The sequence below is a fragment of the Centropristis striata genome, chromosome 6 (genome assembly GCF_030273125.1).
Source record: "Centropristis striata isolate RG_2023a ecotype Rhode Island chromosome 6, C.striata_1.0, whole genome shotgun sequence".
Taxonomy (NCBI): domain Eukaryota; kingdom Metazoa; phylum Chordata; class Actinopteri; order Perciformes; family Serranidae; genus Centropristis; species Centropristis striata.
In genome coordinates this window covers 14837397-14862355 of record NC_081522.1, presented here as the reverse complement: position 1 = coordinate 14862355, position 24959 = coordinate 14837397, and the positions used below count along the sequence as shown (strand labels likewise).

The 24959-nt window shown below is 41.1% G+C and overlaps 1 protein-coding gene across 2 annotated transcripts; it reads right to left on the bottom strand.

The window, feature by feature from the left end:
* Positions 1-235: 235 nt before the first annotated feature.
* sema3e (sema domain, immunoglobulin domain (Ig), short basic domain, secreted, (semaphorin) 3E) lies at positions 236-24778 on the bottom strand. 2 transcript variants are annotated; one of them, XM_059335774.1, is made up of 17 exons: positions 23788-24778; positions 12241-12401; positions 11704-11763; positions 11216-11335; positions 9258-9351; positions 8847-8963; positions 8245-8387; positions 8042-8156; positions 6113-6182; positions 5885-6029; positions 5332-5557; positions 5031-5122; positions 4532-4573; positions 4116-4282; positions 3710-3780; positions 3249-3382; positions 236-2304 (listed from the first exon to the last, which is right to left on the bottom strand). In XM_059335774.1, exons 1-17 carry the CDS (start codon positions 23963-23965, stop codon positions 1804-1806), a joined length of 2436 nt encoding a protein of 811 aa, XP_059191757.1. In that variant the 5' UTR covers positions 23966-24778; the 3' UTR covers positions 236-1803. The 2 variants fall into 2 exon arrangements, with proteins under 2 accessions (XP_059191757.1, XP_059191758.1); XM_059335775.1 differs by having other exon boundaries at positions 3710-3777.
* Between the last annotated feature and the right edge of the window lie 181 nt (positions 24779-24959).

Sequence of the window (24959 nt, the reverse complement as noted above, 5' to 3'; positions counted from 1 at the left end):
GGCTTGTTTGAGAGTTCGGACTGTGTTTTAGGGTTAAGGTTACAATTAGGTATATGTTGGTGAAGGTTAGGTTAAGAGTTGAGGGAAGGGGCTAGGGAATTCCCTATTCCAATGAGGGCTCTCACAAAGATACAAGTACAAGGATGTGTGTGTGTGTGTGTGTGTGTGTGTGTGTGTAGACTGAGTATACGTTGTCATTATTGATGGCTAAACCACAGAGGTGACACCACGGAAGGATGGTCCATTTTTTTTAATGGCAGGTATTTATAAGGGGTATAGCAGACACATCATTTTCAATCTAAGTCAAAGCTCTTGGTAAAGAATATTAAGGGAGAATGATGAGTGACAATATAAGGCCTTGATAGAGACCAAGCAATTGTTTTTACCCCATTATGAATACAACAAGGTCAAAACTCTAAAGTGACAAAATTAAGAGATAAATAAGGCACAACATGGAAAAAAAAACTCCAGACTATTTTACAATGCATTTTACCGCAACAACAGATTGTTTGCTGTTTCTGTCATCTCAGGATTCACTGAATATTCATGAGGCTGACTCATCAGTTTTGCTAATGGCATGTTTGGATGGTCACCCTAAATTTTCTTTTTTTTTAGTCTGAGGGAAATGTGGTGTTCTGCGTTGCTGTTTTGTGGTGGCAATTATGAATCCCATCTGCAACATTGTTACAGAGGAATAAAAGGAAATGAAGGGGGAGGAAGGATTGTTAGAGAGAGAAGAAAGAAAGAAAGAGAGAGCAAGGGAGGGAGGGAAAGACGAGGCAACAGCCAGCAGAAAAGGATGACTTTTTGAATACACAGTTATAGTTACCAGATGTGCACACAAAGACCATCCTGAATTTTAGATAAATACAATATACAATACACACAATACTGTTGGTACATTTGATCACAATTGTAGATGTAAATGTAGACACTTACAATAACAATAATATCCACTGATATTATGACTTTTCATCAACTGTAACAGTTTTCACAAGTGCTTAAATAGTAATCTTTTCCATTGAGGGCATAATCATAATTAAAACATGCCTCAAGTATCCATAATAGTGGCATTGCAACATCTTACTGTATGCATAGTGGCCAATATAACCACACACACTACAGCTAAGAACACATGATAATCAAATTAGCAGTATCATAAAGCTCAAGATATTTTTCACTGTACAAAAACAACAACACTATATTTTCCAGTTTATGACATCTAAAAACAACTACACAACTAATAGTAGAGACCAAGAAAATAAGTTATCATAGTACCAAAAAAGATTAAAAGGCCATAACCTTTAACAATGTTTCTCTCATATAGATACAGTAAGTTTGTTATATTGAGCCATTGAATGAGGAGGTGCAGAGTTTTAGTGTAGCAGTCTGTGTGCGTTTGGGTTGACAGCTGGGTTGGGCTGGGTCAGTCCACAGGAGCTGATATATAATATTCTGTCTCTTCAGATCAGAGGCAACGTCGCTGAATCAGTTGTCCATCTCCTCCCAGGGCCTCTGCTCTGATCTGACACTGATGTTTCTAGTATTAAAGGTCTGCACCACATAATCAGTTAACACCACATACACAAAAAAGACAAATTTCTGCTTTCTTTTAAACCTCACAGTCAAATTACTGAGTGATAAATGTAGCTACAACAGCTACTGTTGTTTTTCTGTTGTTAGCAACAAAGTGAAAACCTTTTACATGGTGCAAACACTGAGTGAGTCTGACCTTTTGGCTGTGTGTGTGTGTTTGTGTGTGTGTGAGTGTGTGTGTGTGCATGCAGTCAATCTCTGCTCTCCTCAGGTGTCCAAGGTGTGCCTGGGTGCTCGGTGGGAGTTCTCCTCTCCTCTCCCTTTTCCTCTCTTCTCGCCACCCGGAGGAACATACTTCTTTTTAGTCTTTTTACGCTTTTTGTCAGAGCACCACACTCTCTCACAGTACTCCTCTACTCTCTGGGCATCCCCGTAGCCAATCAGCTGGAGAAACTCCTTGTACCACAGCCTGGAGTGGGGTCCTGGGACTGAGGATGGTACCAGAGCCCTGGGGCTGATGCTGGGGCCTGTTGGGGGTCCCATGGATGAATGGCATGGAGCTGGAGCTTTCTCTCCATCTCCATCATTGGCCCTGTGGATCGCTGACTCCACCCTCTCTCCTCTGAGTATGTGCAGAGAGATACGTAATAATGTGTGCACATATGAATGTTCCACAGTCTGGCACACGTACACACCAGCATCGGAGCTTCTCACTCGTAGAAACAGCAGCCCGTGGGAGGTTATGACAACCCGTTCGTCACCTCGAACCTACATGGAGGAGAAAAAAGCAAAGTGTTTTTTTTTTTTTATCCAGCCATTGATGCAGCCAAATGTAGCAATTCAGCCATTTGCAGCACTGCTGCTAAATTTGTTCTTCTCCCACAATGAATTTTAATTAAAAAACCTATAGAACTAAAGGAGAAGTTAAGGAATGGTAGAACATCAATAGTGCACTCAATACCATGACTTCTGTACTTAAGGTTCTGTGAGCTGTATAACCATCTGGGGTTATCCAATTCTGATACATCTAAATGCATTTTCCAAGGACTATAGCTATGGTCAATAGAGGTGAATAAAATCCTAAAAAAAATCCTAGAAATAATGTATCGAAAACAGATATTTATTTTACCCGAAGTTGCTTGTTATTATTCTGGGGATAGACATGTTTGTAGGTCAGTTATATTGTTTCTTTAAATGATAAAAAGTGTAAAGATAGTTAATAATAGTTAATAAAGTATATTCAAAATTTTAAGTATATTTTATGGTTAATTATGTGCCAATATTACATTAATTTGATGCTTTGAAGGCACAAAAATGACACAGATACAGCATACAGATACATATTCAGATAATGACGTCTCTGTTCACCTTTATGCTCCACTTATTGAACAAGTACACCAACATCCTTCCAGAAACAATGTCCCAGATACACAGGACAGTCCATAAACCTCACTATGTAAATGTCATTCCATTTAGCGCAATTGTGCTGAAATCTCTGTGTGACCAGACAGATCTATAGGGCCACTGTGGTGTACACTATAGGAGTAAATGGCAAAATATTGTTTAAATTAACTAACCCTTATACACCACCTCCATTGTGCCACTTTCCTTTTTTGTGTGTGTATTTCAAGCACTTTTTATATCCGTGTTTGTAGTGTAATAAATGTGTAGAATTTTTTATATTTGTACTTTTTCATTTCCATCAATCTCACCTCCTGTTTCTCTCCATCTTTCTGTAGGAACCAGAGGACTTTGGCTTGTAGTGACCGAGGGACACATTCGAGTAAAGTGCTGTTGCTCTCCACACCGTAAACAAACCTCTCCTCACCTCTGGGCCATTGTTCATCTACACACACACACATCATAAAAGATAGTGAGGCAAGAGAGATTGCAATGAACTGACGTGACCTTTCATTAGCTGACAAACATTGTTGTGCCCCAATCTATTGCCTCAGTAGAAGCACACTAACCTCTTACCTCCCAGTGCAGTGACACATGAAGAGTTCTTTTTTTTTCATATTGAGTATAGTGCTTCTGAAGAAGTGTGTCATTTTGCTGGTTATACAGTTTGTTTCTGACATTTTTTTAGACCAATAAATACACACACACACACACACACACACACACACACACATCACACATCACACATCACACAGTCATTTTATACACTAACCATCAATTTGCAGCCCATTGCACAGCTGGACGGCGTTGCCATGGCGAACATCCTGCCGCCTGAATCGTCTGCTGAGATTGGAGCAAGGGAAGTAGAGAGAGCAATTTTGAACATGTGATGAAAGTGAAAGAGATGGGTGAAAGGAAAGAAAAAGAAATCAAAGAGAGAGAGAGTGAGAGAAAAGATAGAAAGAGGCAGGGGGTGATCAAGTGCATACTGATAGGTATTACACAACACCTGGCTGTCATGTCTCCCAGAACCTGTGATACTGACATGGCAAAGCAGCCTCAGAGCACTGTGACATTCAGGGCAAGGTGCTATGGTGAAAACAGAAGTGCTGGTAAATACGTGAACAAACACATATATGCAGAGAGGAAAGAATGAGTCCTGTGGTTGCTGTTTTTACCTTTTGGTGTAGACTCCAGCAGGGTAGTATCTGGAGCAGGTGAGACCATCCCAGGCACAGTAGGGGTCTCTGGCCAGACAACAATCAGCACATTCTGAGCCATAGAGGTCACACTGATGCAGTCTGACCTGGGCCACACCCACCTCTGACCCAACATATAGCTGTTGCTGTGGACCCAACAGCATGGGTGCCATTAATATCAAGTCAAATTTTAATATATATACAAAATATGCTTATACATAATGTTTCCTGTATTTACCTAATTCAACTGGGTTATATAGCCAAAAGCAGGCAACAGCATATATAGATTATGTCAATGCAAAATAATGTAAAGTGTTGCAATGTTAACATCTTGTGGCTAAACAACAGAATTGCATGAATGAACAACAGTGTTGGGACTTAGATGGTCCTCTTACCCTTTTGGGTGATATTATGATCTCTCTTATTGATACTGGCACCTGCAAACAGGAAACATTTTACCATTGTTCAAAAATGTAACTGTTACTTAGAATCAATGTCACATCATATACCATTGGAATAAAGAAACAAGAGTAGACATGAAGTTCTTTGTGACTGGAGGCCTCCCGTCATGCTTCTATCCATCACAAATCAGGCCTTAATTAAAATTGGAGCAGTAACTGCTTGCAGACTAGTTTTCAAATGTAACTGATCTAAGAAGGACTGATGTATTCAAATCACTCTGAAGATCTCTCTCAGCAGGCTGGCTGCTCAATGACACTTGTGCCCCTCTGACGATGGCAAGGAAGCAAATCAGCAATCAGTGTTTGCAAAATACTCCCTCTTATTTTGTAAGTGCAGCAATAATGGACTGTGATACGTATGCAGTAAAATGCAGAATTTGCTTGGTTACAAAGTCGACGTTGCTTTCACATTTTGCAGCTAAAAATAGTGTACCTTGAATACTTGCAGCTCTTCCAGCAGCACCTCCTCCATAGTGTCTGTCTCTTTGTTGTAGATGGTGATAACTTTCAACACCACTGAGTCATCTATTAAAAGAAGACATTAATGTTACACTGTTGCTACTAACAGTTAATAGCATTATTCTTATAAAATGCAGGTTTCAAGCCGTCAGTATGCAACAACTTTGGTATTGCTCTTTCACTGATATATAATTTTAATATATGTCTTTATGCCATTAAAATGTCAGTTTTGATGCTAAAGTGTGTTGGTGCAGCCAAATGTTCAGTGTGTGTACCAGTGCCGATGTAGAGAACGTGGTAGTGTCCATCCTGGGCTTGGACTCTGTCCACAGCGATCTGGGTCAGCTTTCTCCTGCCTGGCTCTGTCTGCAGCAGGACAGGTTTTCGGTGCTGGGGGAGGACTGGACGATACATTACAGGATGAGAACGCACAAACCGCAAGACCTCATCAGGAAACTCCTTAGAGCTGGAGAAGCCACCGCCGTTCACTTTACTGGCACACTGTGAAAGAGATGGCAGGACAGAAATATAAGGAGTAAAGAAAGGACAGAGACAGAAGAGGGCCATTAAATGTCTCAGCCCTTTATGTAGTGTATAAAAAAAGCTGACATGCTTTAGTCTGGCTCAGACTGTCCCTGTGTGACCTGCTGAGGTAGCTACAACAATGCTGACATTCACCCAAGCTGTCCTACATGCTCCCAACACTGTCTATCCCAAAGGACTTCTGTCATGGCCACAGACTAATGGAAAGTGCTGTGAATGCATAATGTTGGTGCATCATAGAATGAAAACCCATAAACATTATTTCATTCAGATATTAAGACTCACAGATCCAGGTCGAGGATAGGGGACTCTGTCCTCGTAAGGTGTCCAGTGATGCTCGGGTCTCTCTCGGTAGGCAAATGGACCGTTAAAGGCTGCTCTTATATCATCCATGTGATAGACACACACTGCATAGCCTTTAAACACCGCACTGAAAAAGAAGGTTTTGTTTGTGATTTGATGGATAGTAACATCACAACAGTGAATAGACTGCTGATGTCACCCTGCACTCACCTTGTTGTGCTAAAGAGGCCAAAGATTTCTGGGTTCTTCCCATCCTTGTTCTTGAGCACAAACACATCCTCTGAAACACAGAATGTAGAAATTAGCTGTCAGCATGTCCACCACCACCATCACTTCTCCAAAACTTTGACATTGCTGACATGGTTAACCCTTTGATGCACAACATGGGTCTAAAGTGACCCGACAGAGTTTTTATGTTTTTATGTATTCTATATTGTTGCAATAAATTATTTTCATCATTCAGTATTCCAGGTTTTCCTCAATTAGTTTGTTTTTGATCATCATACACCCTAATTTTGTTTTCCTTTATTCTTTTTTAAATAAAATCCCTTTTTGTGTCACTACTCCTCGAATGCACCACATGGGTCAAAAATTACCCATATCTATTTTTTAGCTTAGTAGCTTGCTAAGCTAACTACTTAGCTAAATTCTTGGCTAAGTAGCTTGCTAAGCTAACTACTTAGCTAACTTCTTGGCTAAGTAGTTAGCTTAGCAAGCTACTTTGCCAAATAGTTAGCTATGTAATAATACAAAACATTTTTTTCTTCATAAAGTATGAGAGGCAAAATGGAAATAATGATCTGTTATCAAAAACAAGATATTTAAAGAATATCTTGGAATATATTGGAATATTCAATCATAACAAGTTGATATCAAAAGATAGAGCACAGAAACACACAGCAGCATTAAATAACATGGGGAATTAATGCGGGTCATTTTTGACCCATGTTGTGCATTAGAAGGGGGGTCAATATGTTGTGCATCAAAGGGTTAACTTAGTACCTGCCAATCATCAGCAGGTTAGCAGTGCCGTTGTGAACATGTTAGCATGCAGATGCTGGCATTTTGCTCAAAGCAATGCTATGCTAAGTAATACAGCTTTGCATTGCAGCCTACACAGCTGGCCCACTCATTTGAGATATGAGCTGTAACTTAAGCACCCTAGATTCTAATTTTTCAGGAACTCAATACAATAATAAATAAAATGTAACCTCCTTAAAAAAAACTGGCAACAGTAAGCGCTAGTTTTGCCAACAAATACCGTAAGCTCAGAGATGGGCCAAATGGACAATGTAGGTAGTAATTTAATGTCCCCCACTATCCCATAATTAAAACATTTTTTAAACAAAACAAAAAAACTAAATAGGTACATCACATTTTGGGGTCTCTTTGTTTAGCTTAATTACATTAATGAAGAAGACAATAACTAAAGTCAACATGAACTATCTTTACAAGCTCTTCTTTGGAAGTTTTCCAGCACTGCAGCCTATACTTTAAGTTAAATAAATTACATTTGGAGGTCAATTTAAGAAAGTGTTCTCATTCTTTTCATATTGCAACAGACATATGCGATGCCCTGACATGCCTGCATTGTGGATGACTAGTATTTTATATACACAAACTCAATCCTACATAGCCCCTCCAAAAGTTTAGAACAGACCCTGCTAGCATGGTTGAGAGAGTTTGTTAAAGTACACTTTTGGGAGCTTTTGGTTAAAATCTTTTTTATCCTGCAGCAGACGGATGAATATGTTTTTCATCCAGATGGATATAACAGTCCTTGTGGATTTAGAAATACCTTCAGAGCAGCAGTAAGCCTTGTTAAACGAGTTCCTGGGATTTCTCAAAGATCATCCCTTCTTTATTTGTTGGTAAACTGAACACTTTGCTCTGTGACTTGAATGTAATGTAATACATGGGGCTTTAGTCACTCTTCACTTAGTGGATTTGCATCTTATGGTTACAACTACTGCAGTTTAGACACAGTGTTACAAAATACCACAATAGTATCCTTGATACCAAATTGACACTCTAAATCTTGAGGAATATAGATGCAGATGTGTGCATAAAAAGCACAAGACCATTAAAGTTTAACAATAGAAGTAAAATGGCATGCAAAGAGTCTCATTGTAACCTCACCAAGTTCATCAAAGTGTGTATCAATGCCGTTTGGTCCAGCCACAGAGCAAATAAGACGAGTTTTCAGGAAGGAGCTCCATCTATTCACCAGCATTCTCTGTCCTCCTTGGTCATTCTGAGAGATGAAGGCAGATATAGAATGTGAGTGCAATACTTTGGCTGGATAGTGGCCAAAAATCTTATTACAGCATTTGCATTCTCACCGCACAGACTCGCCCGACACGAGTATACACAGCCTTGTTCACTCCCTCAGCATCCATCTCTCGCTCAGTGAAGAAGAAGTAAACTTTATCATCATCCCTGTCATCAGTGTCAGGAATAACTGCTGAGCCCACAAATTTAGGTTCTGTAGGAAGATGAATTGTCACAAAAGAAATGAGATGAAACAAAGTTATAAAAATGGTTAGGTAGTGGAGGTAGAGGTAGTGCACACACAGTATGCCCATTATAACCTCTTAGTTTTAAATTCATACTTATTCCAGTGCATTATGGTAGGATTCTCTTTTTAAGAACTGAGTATTTATTAAGCCTGTGTGTGAAAAAAATCTATGCCTAAACAACACAAGCTCATTAATCAACAATCGCCCAATCCTGATAAGAATGGTCAAAATATATTTCCATCGTTTAATTTGATCATCAGTCATTAAATTACCAGGTCCAAATCAATACATCTCATGTGAATAGCTATTTACAATAGTCAGAAAGTTTTGATATTTGTAAAACCATACTTAGGATTTAACTCACATACTATAGCTGTTTACACTCCTTGCATTTTAAAGATATTTTTTTTATAATGTACACCAACCGTTGAGTTGCTGCCTGTCGTCTCTTTCAGTGCGTGTGTAGGTCTGGTTGTTAAGTCTACAGAAAGCACCATCGTTCTCCCAGTAGTCAGTGTACAGGCCAACATACAACTCCCCTCCTAATGCACACACACACACACACACACACACACACACACACACACACACACACACACACACACAAATGTCAAACTCATTTCACAGTGATTGAAATAAAGAAATCATTGATGAAAATGGCCACAAGATGGCAGTATTGACTAGTTAGAGGTCAACACAGTAAGCATGTTTCTTCATTGTGAATTGCATATACTGAATTGTATAAATGAAAACATACTTTAAGTCATAGTCTCACAACTGTGCTTTTAGCTGAGCTGATGGTGAGGGGATAAGTGATAGAGTAAGCAATGTCTTACTGCAGAGTGTAGACGTGCAGGGACTGTTGGGGTCATAAGGACAGCGTCCTCTGCCACTCATGATACTGTCATCCTCAACAGCAAACAGCCTGTCCTAAGAACAAAACACGACACACAAACGGATACAGAAAGAGTTATTCATGAAAATATATGCATGAATATGAATACAGTACGCACATATTTAAAATATGTACCTTTGCAAAAGCTTTAACAACATCCAGACAAACCCCTAGAAAGTGTGCAGGAGGAGAGAGAGAGAGAGAGGTGAATTAGAGAGAGGAGGGATCAGAAAGTGATGGATGGGAAGGAGGAGGAAAGATTGATGAGACAAGGAGTGATGGATGACCAAATGAAGGATTTTTGTCTGGATGTGTATAACTAACAATGTTCTGCTTTTATCTCATAGAGAGTTCACTACTTCTGCTCTTCTGATCTTATTGCCCTGCACAGCAGGTGGCAGAAACACACACAGAAACACACACACACACACACACATACATACATAGACCTGAACTCCCTATAGAACCACAGCTCATATCGTGTGGGCCACCACACTGTTTATGACTGTCACTGGCAGATCAGAGGAGATGTCATATATTGATTTATGAGTAGCCACGGAACCCCACCGTGCTGTGACTACTGCCTGGCGTATGACTGTAACAGAAGTCACTTTCTGGGTTAAAGTCATCCATCATTTAATAATAAAACCAAATGGAAATAAGGTAAAATAGGCTGATACAATATTAGTCTGCATCCAGTACTCTGCAAATGTGGGCTGTTTTTTTTTTAAGGTCTGGGCCAGTGGTGTATTAATACCTGATTTATTGCTCAGTGGCTGGTTTGATAAATGGCAATGGTGTTTTCTATCACAGTTTATCGTTTTGTAAATATTATTCAGCCCAGACGTAATGGTAATCGTAGACTAGATGTAATCTCATACTCCGAGTATGAAATTTATGTGACCCTACCTTGCAGAGATTAAGTAGCTTATATGGATTCAGTTTTTCTCAGCATTCCATTTATATGAGTGATGTTTGGTTCCTGTTTAGATGGTGTGTCTGGCCTGGTCGACCTACTGGACCAGTGTTGGAATGCAGGGTGGAAACCTTTTCCCCTCCTTGCACTCTAAATACACCCAGACACACACACACACACACACACACACACACTGAGGACTGTTCCATGTTTGACATCTGGTGGGAGATATGTGTCATACTGTAGGCAAACATGCTCACATAGATGGATGCATGCAATTTCACATGGACAGCAGTATGCACACAAAACACTCTGTGCACCCAAATTCCACTTAGAAGCTGACACACTTCAACTGACCCCTCAGTGAGATATGAGTCTTCCCTAACATGCTGCAACAGAAAGTCCCTGACCTGTTCACCTTGTTTACCTGGACAATACTGGTGATAATTTTTTAGATATAAATGAGAACCTTATGCCCAACAGTACACTCCCTCAGAGGAAATCTTAAACTACACCCTCTCTTACTGTCTTTTCCACCTCACATCTCTCCTTGTTGCTAGGAGGATAAACTTAACAGTAGCATGAGTTAAATAGCTCAGCAGTCCAAGTTTGACTAACAGTTCTAGGAGCTCCTGGCTAAAACATCAAAACAGTGTGAAGAAGTTTTGGCTACTCCATCTAAAGAGCGAGAGAGTGTAAGAGTGTAGAGTAGAGCAGCACAATTGGAGAGTTGGCTGAATGTATAGTGAAGAATTCTGCAACAATGTAATCATAATAACCATCTGTTTTGCTAGTCTTTTTTGCCGAGGAAAACTGATGCTTTCAAAAGGCACACACTTTTTTAAGTAGGCAAAGAAAAAACAGCATAACTACAAATATTCCCTATGGATAAACACTCAAGAAAAGTCAAAGTTCTGACTTTGAAAATATCTCTCGCAGGAGGAAGCTTTTGAAACCAAAACTTGAAATCTATCTGGACTCACCTGCCCAGTCTGTCCCACTCTGACCAGGACACAAATGGGGTTAAAGGCTCCTGTTCCACAGACCAGCAAATGGGTCTGGTTGTACTGTTGCAGGACCTTGATGTAGTTAGCACACTCCGACTATTGGAAGAGATATAGAGATGAAGCAGTGTGTGAGAAGAAGGATGGTTGGGTGAGAAGGTCATGAGGGCAGATGGAGGCCAAGCAAGAGAAAAAGGTGTACTGGAAAAATTCCAGGCCTTTTACTGCCTCATCAATAACATCAATACCTCAGGTTAAAGAAAGGTTAATGAACACTGTGATATATGTAAATCAATCAATACATGCTGACAATATTTATAATGTATGCATCTACTCACATAATAATGATACTGTATAAATGCCAAGTTAATGCACAGAATCAACTGGGCATTTATGCTTTTATCTAGATAATCAATCTCAGCCATACTACCAATGCCCATTAGAGGAGAAATTAGGGTGTCCCTTACCTTTTCCCTCCCCTTCATCAAACACTCTTCAATCTGAGATTCTGTGCTGGCCCACTGGATCTGAGAGAAAACACAGTTGAACTCAAATGTGAACATTCATAGGTGTATAGTTGAAAAAGTCACCAAACAGCCATTATCTTCACTGCATAACAAGATTAGAAGAAGAAGAAGATTACTTTATTAATCCCACAATGGGGAAATTCTACCTCTGCATTTAATCCATCCTTTTTTACACCTAGTGAACACACCATGCAAGGAGCAGTGGGCAGCACATTACTGCGCCCAGGGAGCTGTGGTAAGTTGCCTTGCTCAAGGGCACTTCAGCACTGTCAGTACCGGGATTCAAACCGGCAACTCTCCAGTTACAAGCCCGATTCCTAACCTCTAGGCCACGGACGCATTTAAAACTCAAATTTTTATGCTGTGAAAACAGACCTATGAAGATGCACACATACACACTTTGTTTGTCTATTCATTGCCCTGTTGGTGTGTGACTTTCACTTCCTAACAGGCAGGGAAGGATGACAACAGGCCTACCTCTCTGTGGTGTGTGTTAACCCGGTCCAGGCTAAGGGAGAACAGAGTATTCTTGGCCCCAACATAAAGCCTCTCATGGCCCTCATCCAGCAGCATAGTCTGGGGCTGAAGTGACGCTCCATGTCCCTGGAACACCCAGGTCCTGTTCAGCTGCCAAAGCTCTGCAGATAACAACACACACATTAAAAGAGATTAGGACAGAAAAATTATAGCAACACAATAGAAATGTGCAATTAAGAAATTTCAGCTATGCAGGGAAATATAGAAAGAGATAGAATAGATTGTTCTCTTGTCATTTCAAATGTGGATTCTCATTTTTCTTCTTGCCTGTGTTAACCAGTGAGATCAAATTTGACCAAACCCCATCTTTAAAGGATTTCAGACTGCTTCAGTAACCCACGGGCACATTGCAACATGTGTTTCTGATTCAAAGCTTCCCCAAGAGAATGACAAAGAGCAACAGCAGAGTTATCTTTCCCTCTCATCTGCCTCTCATGTGCCACCTCACTCGATTCAGCTATACTTCTATGTGTCATTGGTTTATAACTACAAAGCATCTTATTTCTATCATCAGTAAAACATCAAATGACAGTGAGAGTGCAAGCAGGTTAAAGCTGACCTCCCAGGCACCAGGAAGTACAAAAAGATTGCTTTCAGGACTACTGAGAGGTCATTTTGGACACTTCGTTGAAGCAGAGATGGGAAGAAATAGGATGTGAGTCAGGAGGAAGCAGATTTATCAGACAGGAAACAGAACCAATCTCTTTATCAGCCATTAGTGTGAGATCAGCTGCCACTCCCTGTCAGTCTCGCTTTAGGTGATTTTGAAATCCCACTTTAAGAAGGAAGCAGTGGACCATGACAGATATGTCATTAAATATAAACTCAAACTCATCAGAGAAATCACCAACCAAGTAGATCCAGATAGTTTGCATGCACACATGCAACACACCCATCTGTATCTACTTGATTGAACCTGACAGGCTGCTCTTCTATACCTGTGAGCTTCTGGGGAGGTTGAGGGTGAAGGATTTCAACAAAATGCTGAAGCCCCTGAGGTGTGCACTTCCTCTGGCTTAAAAAACCTTTCATTAACACATGACCAGGTTGGATCATCGTGTCCTTGTAGAAGAAGAAACGAGGATCTGGTGTGTGTTAGCAAAACCTTTGAAACCTCATACAGATTCAAGCAGACAAGCCAGGATTTGTGATCAAATGTATAGCACAAACATTCACAGGATGTCCATTTGTTTTACTTTTATGCACATTAAACCATTCACTTTTCTGAAGCATCCCTTTAAATGAAGAGAGGGAAAAAAGGCGACCACTTACCTACATGATTGTAATACTATGCCAACCCTACAGCTACTTCAAATATCACTGAGATGTTTCTACATGCTGGGGTTGCAGGGGGTAATTGTATGATTTGTTTTTCTAGCATCTGTATATTTTTAGTGATACTTGATCTCCAAGATAGAAACAGGGAGTGTTTATCCCATTTGTGTAGATTACTCACAGCAACAGCATACACTTCGTAGAAGGGTTTTATTTGTTTAACATAGGATTAGGTATCCACAGAGGAATGGGTGACTGAGTACATTTTGTTGCTATTAAGGTTTCTATGTTGGAGACAAGCGACTGTTTGTTTAAGTAGCATTAGATCCGGGTGGTTAGGTGGCAGAAACTGAGGGGATGTGGCAGTGGTGTTCTGCCAGAGTTCAGACATGCTTCCTGTAATTATCTAATCCACACACACACTTGGAGCTATTTCTCTCTCTCTCTCACACACACACACACGCGCGCACACACACACACACACACACACACACACACACACACACACACACACAGTCTCTCCCCTCTATCTTCTCGCAGTCCGCTCAGAGTTAAGCTGAACTTGGATCAAGGACAGTCCCTCTAACATTCCACTCCAACTTTTCTACAAGTGTTAGGCCAGGCTCTCAAACAATCGGCCCCTTCTTTATGTGAAGTCAAATCTGCTACCACTTATTCAGATGACAGACGGAGACGGCTATTTAAAGTGATGGAGTAAACAGTCCATAAGCCAAACCCTTTTTTTCCATCTACTTCTCACTTGTCTTGGGTAATAATCATGAGTGGCATCTGATCTGTTTGGACACATGCACATGGCAAGATGCATAGACATGCAACTGTCTCACTCTCTCACACACATAAACACAAAAACAGATAGGTTTCATCCTGAAATTTTGTTTATGTAAATGTGATATTTTAGATGAACTGGAATGTTTCCATGTCATGTTCATATGATTAAACAAAAGGAGGAATCTCCTAACTATAACCAGCTTGAACCTTGAAACTGAAAGAAAAAAGGATAGAGGAGAAAGACTGAAAGAGATAAGAACGAGAGACAGAAGGAAAATGTATTCCTCACCAGTATGTAAATACAAGTGAAAGGAAATTATAATCACATTTATTATAAGGTGTTGATTAATTGGCTTGATTACACATGATTACAGAGTAACTATAAAACAATTGTTGGATGTGATTACACTGACACACTGAGAGACTCTTTAGAGCACACATACTGTTTAAAAGGCTTCTCCTCTGTCATTAAATGCACTGGTTACAGACAGTTGCAGCCACTGCTCAGACTGAAGAGAGGGAGAGGGGGGATTTCCGCAGTTTCCCTCTCCCTCTCTCTTCTGTCCAAGTTTTTCTCGCCATCTGTAGCCAGTGAGGGCTCCTTCGCCGTCAGCTAAGGAACTGAGAATAGCAGGAGGAGGAGGAGGGTGTTTCTCTGTCGGCAACTGAGCCAGGGAGACACATGGCCCTCCTGTGATCCCACTTCAAATGGAAAACACAGGGAAAAAGGACTCCCTCAAGACAGACACTTTCATAGTCTGTCTGAGGAGTGCTGAGAGATGCCCGTGAAGATTTGGTTAAGTGAAATCAAAATAAACTTTGCGATCTCCTCTTTATCCATGTATGGAGACGCAGTTTTGCTGCAACGGGGGAGAACAATATGTGTGTTTGCGTACGTGTGTGTGCGCAGTAGCAACTTTTTTCTTCTTATAAGTCTCTTGGCATCAGTGGGGGGCTGGATATTCATGTTTAGTTAAAGATAAATGCACAGAGGAGTTAATATAAAACATTCCTCAGGAACACAAATTAAATTTGCTCCTATAATTGAATCTCTTGCCAATACTAAGCACACATTTCACATCAGAAATACTTGTGGTAGGCAGTCTCATATTTCCAGTTAAATAAGCCTATGGAGGTTAACTTACTGAGCTATGGGACTCGTGCTGGATAAGAAACAAAGAGATTGGTTGGAGTGTGTTTTAAAGGGGACAAGAATAAGGAGAGAGCCTGTTCTCTTTGTGCCGTCGAGGTCTGAGACTGCGGAGCCCCTGGTGCTTGGGTCGGGAGCTGAGGAACTGGGGTGTTATGCCATTATCGGTATACAGCCTTGTGTTCCCGGATCCTCTCGTGTGGGGGGGGTGGTAGTGATGTCACAGAGCAAAATGAAAGCCACATGGAGTGTCCGAGCAGACAGAGAGAGAGAGAGAGAGAGAGAGAGAAACGTGTGTCTCTCTGTAATAAACATTGGGCCTCATTCATGAAACGTTAGTAGATTTGTGCGTAGATTTGCACATAAAAGCCTACGCTACTAAAAACCTACTCCGGATTCATGAACGCCGCGGGAAACTCAGATCTGATCGTAAACACGTGTGTATGATCATGAATGCCAATCCATCGTAAGGTGGCAGCGCGCTCCCGATAATCAGCAATTAGCATGAACCCCGCCCATGAATTGCTAATGACCACCATATAAGGAGGTGTGTAGAGGCATCCTGTCAACCTGTCAGTCATGGCACAAAGAAAAAAAGAACGAGAAAGAAAAAAGAATTTTTCCGAAGCGGAGATTGAAGTTATTTTGGGAGAAGTGGAGTCCAAAAAATTTTTTTTATTTTCATCTGTTAGTAGTGGTGTGACAGGGACAGGCAAAGCGAAAGCGTGGAGGGAGGTGACGGACGCAGTAAATGTGGTTTCTGTAGTGCAAAGAACTACGTCCGAGGTTAAACGTAAATGGTTTGACATTAAACTTGACGCAAAGAAACGCATTAGCGCACACAAAAAAAGTACATCTGCCACAGGAGGAGGACGCTCAGAGTCCAAATACCCCGTTGGTGCGCTCTACAACGGCCCGAGTAGCCGCGTGCGCCTCATTGTATGCTCCTGTGGTGTCTGCGGGCTGGCCAGTGGGGTCATAAGCCACGGCGTCAGTGGGTAACCCCTATCCCCTATGGATATAGAAAGGTAAGTCCATATATAACACACACATGTGATTATGCAGGCTATATTCTTACCAATGAGCCAGCCGTCTCTCACAGCTCCATCCTCCAAACGCGTGCCAACTGCGCAATTACGCAGGATGAATGCGTCATGCGTCCCACCGGGCCACCGTGCCACAACGTTTAACAACACACACTTTGCGTCACAGATCAGTTGCACATTCACGGAATGAAAGTTTTTCCGGTTAATGTAAGCAAATGCATCACCGGATGGAGCCTTGATGCGTACGTGTGTGCAGTCTATGGCACCGATAACACCTGGCATGTTTGCAACTGCGCTGAACCCCTGCATTACTTCTGTCTGCCGTTGTGCGCCGTATGGAAATTGGATATACTCTGGCATTAATTTAATGATACCTCTGAGAACTGCAGGCAGGATGCGTCAATTTACATAGATAATTCACAATTATGAGTTTAATCTGAATCTTAATCCCGCCAATTGCCAACTAATTTAACTAAATATGTTATATTTTTAATCGTTTGTCATGTTTATATCACATGTTTCAAAGGCATCTGCGTATTGTGTACATAACAGAACGCATTATGAATTAAAATTGTAATTTCCAACAGTGACGAGCATTATTTATATGCGTTCTTAAATTTACACAAGCACTACGTGTGGTCAGCAGCATGTGTAGATTTTGTTAGTAGCTACGAAAAGATCGGAGCTACTAAAATATTGATGAATGCGGAGATGCACGTAAATTTCCGTCTGCGAACGGTTTACACACAAATTCGTTCTGCTCACGTTTCATGAATGAGGCCCACTGAGTGCAAGTCTGTGACCTGATTGATGTTATAAATCAGGAGAACACATTGACAGTTGTTGCTGCTATTGGCCCGAACAGATATATACCTTTTAATTAAACCATGTAGGTAGTCACATACAGTAAGAGTCGTGTGTTTGCTGTATTTGACTGACATTTAATCAAAGTCTCTCCCATCAGCCCAAAACTATGCTGCCTCACCACACATGCATACGACCTTGGAGCCTAAATGAATAAGATATTGATGCGGTAACTGTGTGTCAATGCATAGCTGTATGTCAAAAGCCCCATAAAACTTAAGACATAAGACCCTTTATTCCACTTTTAATGATTGCGTAGGTTTAAGCGACAATTTGTGTTGCAATATTCCACATGGTTAGTTCTTTTTTTTTTCTCTGTCCTCAACAAGTTGACAAAGTGAAATAAAGGAAGACAAATGTTGCTTTGTATTTAACAACCAGTCTACAATAACCTAAATCCACTTGTTTCTGTGTCTTGAAATGCTCACCGCACTTATCATCCTTCATCCTCTTTTTTCTCTGCTGTAATATCATTGCGACATACTCTCTAAAGACTCAAACAATCTTTGTGCCGGCTCTCCTTTTCCCAGGTTGCAAACTTAACTCATCTCCGCTGCCCGATCCCTTCACCGGGAAAAGGTCAGAAAGGATATTAGAGTTTCACCAGCTGCCTTCCCCTCTAGACATCTCATTAATGAACTGGAGAGCACACACATAACACAATAGGAGAGAAAAGGACGCTGGGATGTTCACAGAGTAAATGAGAAAGGGAGAGTGGAGGGGAGGGGAGGGGGTTTGAGAAAATATCATTTTTCCTTTGCTGACCTGTGATTTATCTAATCATCACTATAAACTCCGTTTTCCAGTAGTTTGATATAAGGTCTATGACTGCACTATGGCAATGATCCAATGTGGTAAATGTGAATTATAGGGTGCAAGTGTAGGCGGAAGAAAGTTAATGGCACTCCTCACTTTGCACATTAGATTTATATAGAAAACATAAAAAAAAATCAAAAAATTCCCCCCATTCATTTAATTTCAGACAGACTTTAGGCCATACTGGTTTTCCCCAGCTCAGTCAGAAGACAGTCATGTACAGCCACAGTATTTCAAGATTGTAAAATATATAGGAAGGTTTAAAATTACAGCTCAAAGGGGAGTTTCAAACAAACAGTAATTGCTACCTGAGTAATCCCTGTGTTCACACTTCGCACGTCCCTTAGCTCCTGCTGCTTCAATCTCACAATTTTACAGTGAATTCTGAAGAAAATGGCTTTAGTATTTATTGACCTATTTCTATCCACACGCTCCATGTGCTCACCTATACTGTATATACACATACATGTGTGAGTAAATCCAGCTGTTAAGTGCTTTAACCAAGTTTTGTTTAAATTTTGTATGAGGTAAATGTTGGGTTGAAATGGGGAAAGCACATGTGTTTATTTATATGAGCGGACATATACAGTATGATGTTAACCCTGTCAGAACATTTCAGCATCAGCAGATAACTTGATTCACCTTCACAGACTGCTAAAGAAAAAATATTTATACCTGACTAAATGATTAAGACTTTTAGGTAAACACATCTTTGGCAGGCATGCTGAAGGTATGCCTGGTCAATTTAACCATGGTGAAATATTTTAGTCTGTGTGTTTGCTTTACCAGATCTTTTGAACAATTTTACTAAACTGAAACGTTTTAAGAGAGACAAGTTTGACTGCAATAATAACCTGCCGACTCGTGTTGTTTTCAGGAATGTGAGTGAAAAACTTTAGCTTTTTTTGCTACAAACAGTGGTAAGAGTACATAGACTCTCTCAGCTATGAAGAATTTAGTTTTATAGTTGCTGTTGTCTGCAATTTCTTTGTCAGGTAGTGGTTTTTGTCACATTACAAGGGCAGTTATGGACAGGTAACTATTAAATGGGTGGGGTCAACTTTCAAAGAGATAGTTCAGATTTTTTGAAGTGAAGGTGTTAGATCCATCTATGCTCCCTTCAAAGTCACCCGACTTTTTTCTCGTAGCACGAGAAGTTGCTTGTTAAATGCTGCCTGCAACGGTTGGTTTGTTTATCTTATTGTGTAACTTTGAACAAAACCAAAGAAAATAATAAATAACACATAACAATTAAACAGATCCAGGCGAGTTAGACCACCAACCCTTGTGTGAAAATGAAATTAAGGTAAAATTATTGTTTTAGTGAATGGAGCTTGGTGGCTTTGAAAAGAACATACAGTAGATAATGGCAAAGTGGTTAGGTTCAATTAAAAAACAGTAAGTTTCCTTATTCCTTACAAAGTTAAACCTCTAACGTTAGGGCAGTAAACTTCCTGGTTAGGTGTCAAATGAATGCACAAAATTCCATAGGTTAAAGTGTTACAAGGATGACATGAGCACTGGAAAGGATACGTTGGTCATGTAAAATGTCGTAACACCTTAAACTTTCGTTTTGACATTGAACATCAACCCTGGTCTCTTTGGTGAAAGTCCTCGGTTTGTTTGACCCACCGACCCTAAGAACGCCTTTTTTTCGTGCTTTATACTCAGTTTCCTTGCTTCCCTCTCGCTTTCACACTCATTAACATAATTTTCGCCTCTCTGCCATTCTGAATTTCCAAGGCCAGTAGAGGGCACCACTGAACAACACAAGTCAATAGAGCAGCCCCTTCAATGGGCTTATAAACCTACTAGCACCTTTCATAGTGCCATTTCATCCCGTGGCATTTACGGCTCTGTAACATCTCGCCTGCGCTATGAACACAGGAGAAGCGGGCTGAAAATCAAATGATCCCACCAATTTTCCGCCTTGAGAGGTAGTCACAGAGGTGGAAAATTGGTGGAACTGTTGGAAGCAGGACCACTATGAATATTTGACGTTGTGCGTGACGTCTAACACACACCTCTCACTTTGTCCGACAGTCATGCAGAACAACTGCAGCCGCCTTCGCTAACTGTCCACAGCATCCGCCGAATATTGTAAACAAACCAGCATGCTAACTGTGCACAGAGTGTCCGCCAGCGCCGCTGATTGTAAACAAACGGAGGTCGCTAAGTGAACACATGCTGCAGCAGTACATACACACTGTACTGCTACAGAGCTAACTGTGTAGCCTATTAGCACTGTGCTACTGTGCAATGCTGCTGCTGCTCTGTCGCACGTCACTATCCTCTCCTCCCACTATCCTCCCATCTAGTTCCATGATGCCGGACTGCACTATGAAAGGGATCACTATGAACGCCCTAAGCCGGCACAGATCTTTCTGGCAAAATAGCGGGACATTTGCGGGGCCGCACTATGAAAGGGGCTTCTGATATGTACTGCAGGTGGCGCAGGCCCCTACTTGCCCATACTTGTTGGCTGATAACCACTGATAACTTTCATAGAGGTGTCTCTAACAGTATAATTGGATGTCAGTTTCCTGTCAGAAAGGTTTAGGAATGCTTTCTCCTGGTTTATCCAAGAACACCGCAGAATTTTAATCACATGACATGACTGAATCAACAGAAACTCAAAGTCTAACAGAATAAGTGCAAAGTTAACAAAATTAGCCAACATGTCAAACTGAAGAGTTTTTGGAAGTGACTTTGATCTAATTAGGTTACATGATAAGAAAAACTGCTGTATCACACTCGCTGCAGCACATGCCAGCCATGATGACAGTGTTGTAGAGGCAGCAAAATAAGTCCAAGCCTGGCCACCTACATGCAGCCTGCCGAGACTCTGACACATGCTAGCTGCGCAACAGCTTCATTAGTGGCAGAATTGATGGTTGTCCTAAAGGAAGAGCTTATTTCACTCCACAGGCCTGGAGATTTGAAGCTGCTGCCAAGAGCCTTGGATGATGCAGATCCAAACCTAATGGATCAGCATCCAAAGGCACAAAAAAGTACAACAAAAACTTTCTGTTCTATAGTGAGCACATCTCCCTGCAAGAAATTTCAACATGTATGTATAACAACCGATAACAACCCTAGATTTAGGGAATTTGATTGCCTAAAAGTCCAAGCAATTGAGGTCTTTAGCTTGTGTTTAAGGTCTTTGGAAGCTGTTCAGTCAACGATTAGGTTAAATTCTGTGATTGTAACTCAATACTCCACGTGATGTAGGTAACAACCTTTTGGAACTGGAGTTAATTAGGGGTGTTAGTAAATGGAAGCATGACTGGGATGAAAGTGAATTAAATGCATTTGGAAAAATCTTCACTGGTCCAGAAGTCTAGACAAGAAGATGGGGAATAGATGAAAGAGAGAGTGAATAATGATTCCACACCATGTGTGTAACATCAAAGCGTACAGAGATCCATACTAGATGGTAGAAAGGTCATCCTTGAAACACATGATAAGGTGCCCAAAGGAATTCATTCCCAGAAACCAAGAGAAAGTTGATCTGATATTTTATATTGGGATTTATATTGATCCAACACTGCCCATGTGACCAGAAGAGGGTTAAAAATATCCCACTACTATATTTACTTCTCATTATATATTTTTCTGCCAAAGAGAAGAATCTGGTTTTTCCACCAATTTGATACCAGATGATGTGGTATTTCTTTAGTCCTTAGGGTGAAAAGTTAAAACCACATCCCTCTCCATTCCCCTGAACTACATCCAAGTCATTGGCGTGTGTGGAATTTACACTATTCTGCCTGTGCATGTGTGTATGTGTCTGTCTTCCTGTCTGTCTGTCTGGGTGTGCATATGAATTTGTGTGAAGTTTAGGGTGTGTGCAAAAATCACTGGTAGAGCCCATGAGGCATATATTAAGGCTTAGATGTTTTTCATTCCATAATGATAGGATCCAACTGCAGCCTTTGCATGGCACTCTGTGCTAGCCAGAACATGTATCAGAGGAGAGAGAGAGAGAGAGAGAGAGAGAGAGAGAGAGAGAGAGAGAGAGAGAGAGAGAGAGAGAGAGAGAGAGAGAGAGAGAGAGAGAGAGAGAGAGAGAGAGAGAGAGAGAGAGAGAGAGAGAGAGAGAGAGAGAGAGAGGTGGGCTGTCAATCAATGTAACCCTCAGGCAGTTAATGAATTGGGTGATGTTCATCAGCACCTAAGTCACGATCATAGCAAATATTGATGTGACATTCATGACTAAGCCCGTCAGTGCTGATTTGCTCAATTTAGTTGATACATGGATTATTGAGGCCAAAAAAGCAAATCTTCTTTTCTCATCTTTTTCTCTTAGTTTATCTTTGAAATTGACTTAATTTATACTTCCATTTCCATAAATTCTCACTGGAGTAGTGTCTTTTTTTTACTGTGTTTATTTGTTTACTGTAAAAAAAATCGGGAGAAATTAATTACATAGTAAATGTCACAATATAACAAATCCCCCACACGGATGTAACTGATAAACCAGACTTGTCAACTGTCACAACAGACTCACATCACCGTATTTATGTATGAGTTATTAGCCATACAAATTCCACACCTATATTCAACCATGACTAACAGGCTTATGTGGAATCATCACCTTCTGTTGCTGTAGAGATCAAAGAAACTGTGAGAAAAAGCCTGTGTTTACTCAGGAGTTTTTTATCTACAGAGATAAAACCCCCATTATTGTCCAAGAGATACACAACCTTCAGACAGCATACCAGTGCATGCACATCCATATCACACACTCCCACACACACGTAAACAGGCACACACAAACACTTTTCTCTACGCGGCCTCATCCACCCCCAAACCCCCCCATAAAAGAGAAAGAAAACACTTCCATCACTCGTTCTGCCACTATGGCATGAGAGAAAGCCACATTGTGGATTCTCAGCCCGCATGGCCGAAGAATCAAAACAAACGGAGGCTCCCTGATCATTAACAGTGAGTTTTAAAAAGTATGCACTTAACAAAGTAAAGGTGACTATTTTCTCTCAGGCTTAACCATAAATTTCCAATAACCTTCTCATTACATGTAATGATAACCTGCGGCTTCTTTTACTCACAGAGGATTCCGCTTCTCTGACCTCACTTTGTTTACAGTATCGGTGCATTCGGCACTATTTTTATTTATTTATTTTTTGCATATACGTTTATTTTTAATTTGCATGTGCATTATCTTGCAGAGAAAAAATATTACCTTGGTAAATGGTAAATTTACAGTTTAAATGGGTAGAAAGCAAAATTTTTAACTATCAATTAAGCCAATTGTAATGGTACCAACATAAGGCTTCCATAATCACTGCCATAACAGAGAGTAGAGGTCTATTAAAGAGTGAAAATTATCTTCTGTTACACCTGTCTTTTTCTCATTCCTCACCAAAGCCACTGAACAGAAAATGTTTCCATTTTACACACTGTGCAGCAAAACCTTAAAACTGCCTTTATATTGGTGCAGCACAAGAGGGCATTTGAATGTCTGCAAGATGAAAATGTTTTGACAAAGTGGTTTAATAAAAGAAACACACACTGGGTATTTCTTACCTTTGTGAGAGAGACGTATCCTTGGGTAGATGCTGTGGGCTGTGTGAGCCGTGCCCAGCAGAACAAGATACAGCAGCATCATTGTCAGATACACAGTCCTTACACACTCTGCCATCCTCATTGAAACACACACTCCACGATCACCTTCACACAGAAATCCTGCAAGTCCACTCAGCATGGCCAGCAAAGTCCATGAAAAGAAAGAAAGTCTTTGCCCTGCAAGTTCCTGCAAACAATGTTTAATGACAGATAGAAATCCAAGAAAAGTCCATTTGGAGGTAACAGTCCATGTTCTGACTATCACCACAATGTGGATCAACTAGATCTCTGCAGCTTATATACAGTCTCTGCTTTCCCCTATAGCAGTGTGATGAAAGCTGCATCCACCCACTGCTTGGGTGGACAGGATAGTGCTCTGGTTGTTATCCTTGTTTGGTCTTAGTAACCAGGGAGAAGAGAAGTCCAGTTGCTAGATTCACGCCGCAGTACCCACTGCTCTCTGTCCATATGTCTGTCCGTCTGTTTGTTTGTCTGTCTGTATGCCCAGCTCCAATCTTTCTGATGTGATGACAGAGAAAAAAAAATCAAGATTATGAATCCCACAAAAGGTGTTGGAGCTGATTTGTAAAACCTCAGTGCATTTGTGTGTCCCAGCAGGCAGGCAGGCAGGCAGGGCTGGAGCTGCTGTACTGTATCCTCAGGCTGCGTTGCTCCTCTTGGGTCCACTGAAGCCAGTCATTCTCTGGACGGGAGCCCAGGAAAAGGCAGAGTGGGAGAGGGGAGGAGTGGGGAGCCTCGTGCCTGGCGTGCGATCTCTCTGCACTGAGAAAGAAAGTGAAGCTCTAGCTCTCCTAACTCTGCTCGCGCTCAAACAGTCAGGGAGGATCCAAACCTCAGCTCAAACCTCAGTGAGTCTGTTAAGATGGCTTCTACCACAGCTACTGATCTGGGCAGAGGCCACCTGCCACGGTGTGGTGTGTGAGAGGAAAAGCCGGTGTGTGTGTGTGGCTGGTAATGAGGGGAGTGTGTATCAGCTTGAAGGGCTGAAAATTGCCTGCTTTTAGATTATCTTGAGATCTGTCTCCTCCTCCCAGGCAGCTGGATTAAGTGTGTCTCCCCGGCTCTCCTCCAAGAAATACTGCCTCCCATGTCACTCTGCAGACCACCCCTTG

What these genes read in the sequence shown, in the direction of transcription:
- sema3e (XM_059335774.1), bottom strand. Translation starts at nt 23,965, where the DNA reads ATGCTGAGTGGACTTGCAGGATTTCTGTGTGAAGGTGATCGTGGAGTG. An exon ending in CTGCACGTCTACACTCTGCA is followed by an intron (nt 8,964 to 9,257) that starts GTAAGACATTGC and finishes TGTGTGCATTAG; the next exon opens with GAGGGGAGTTGTATGTTGGC. An exon ending in CGTTCTCTACATCGGCACTG is followed by an intron (nt 5,123 to 5,331) that starts GTACACACACTG and finishes TTCTTTTAATAG; the next exon opens with ATGACTCAGTGGTGTTGAAA.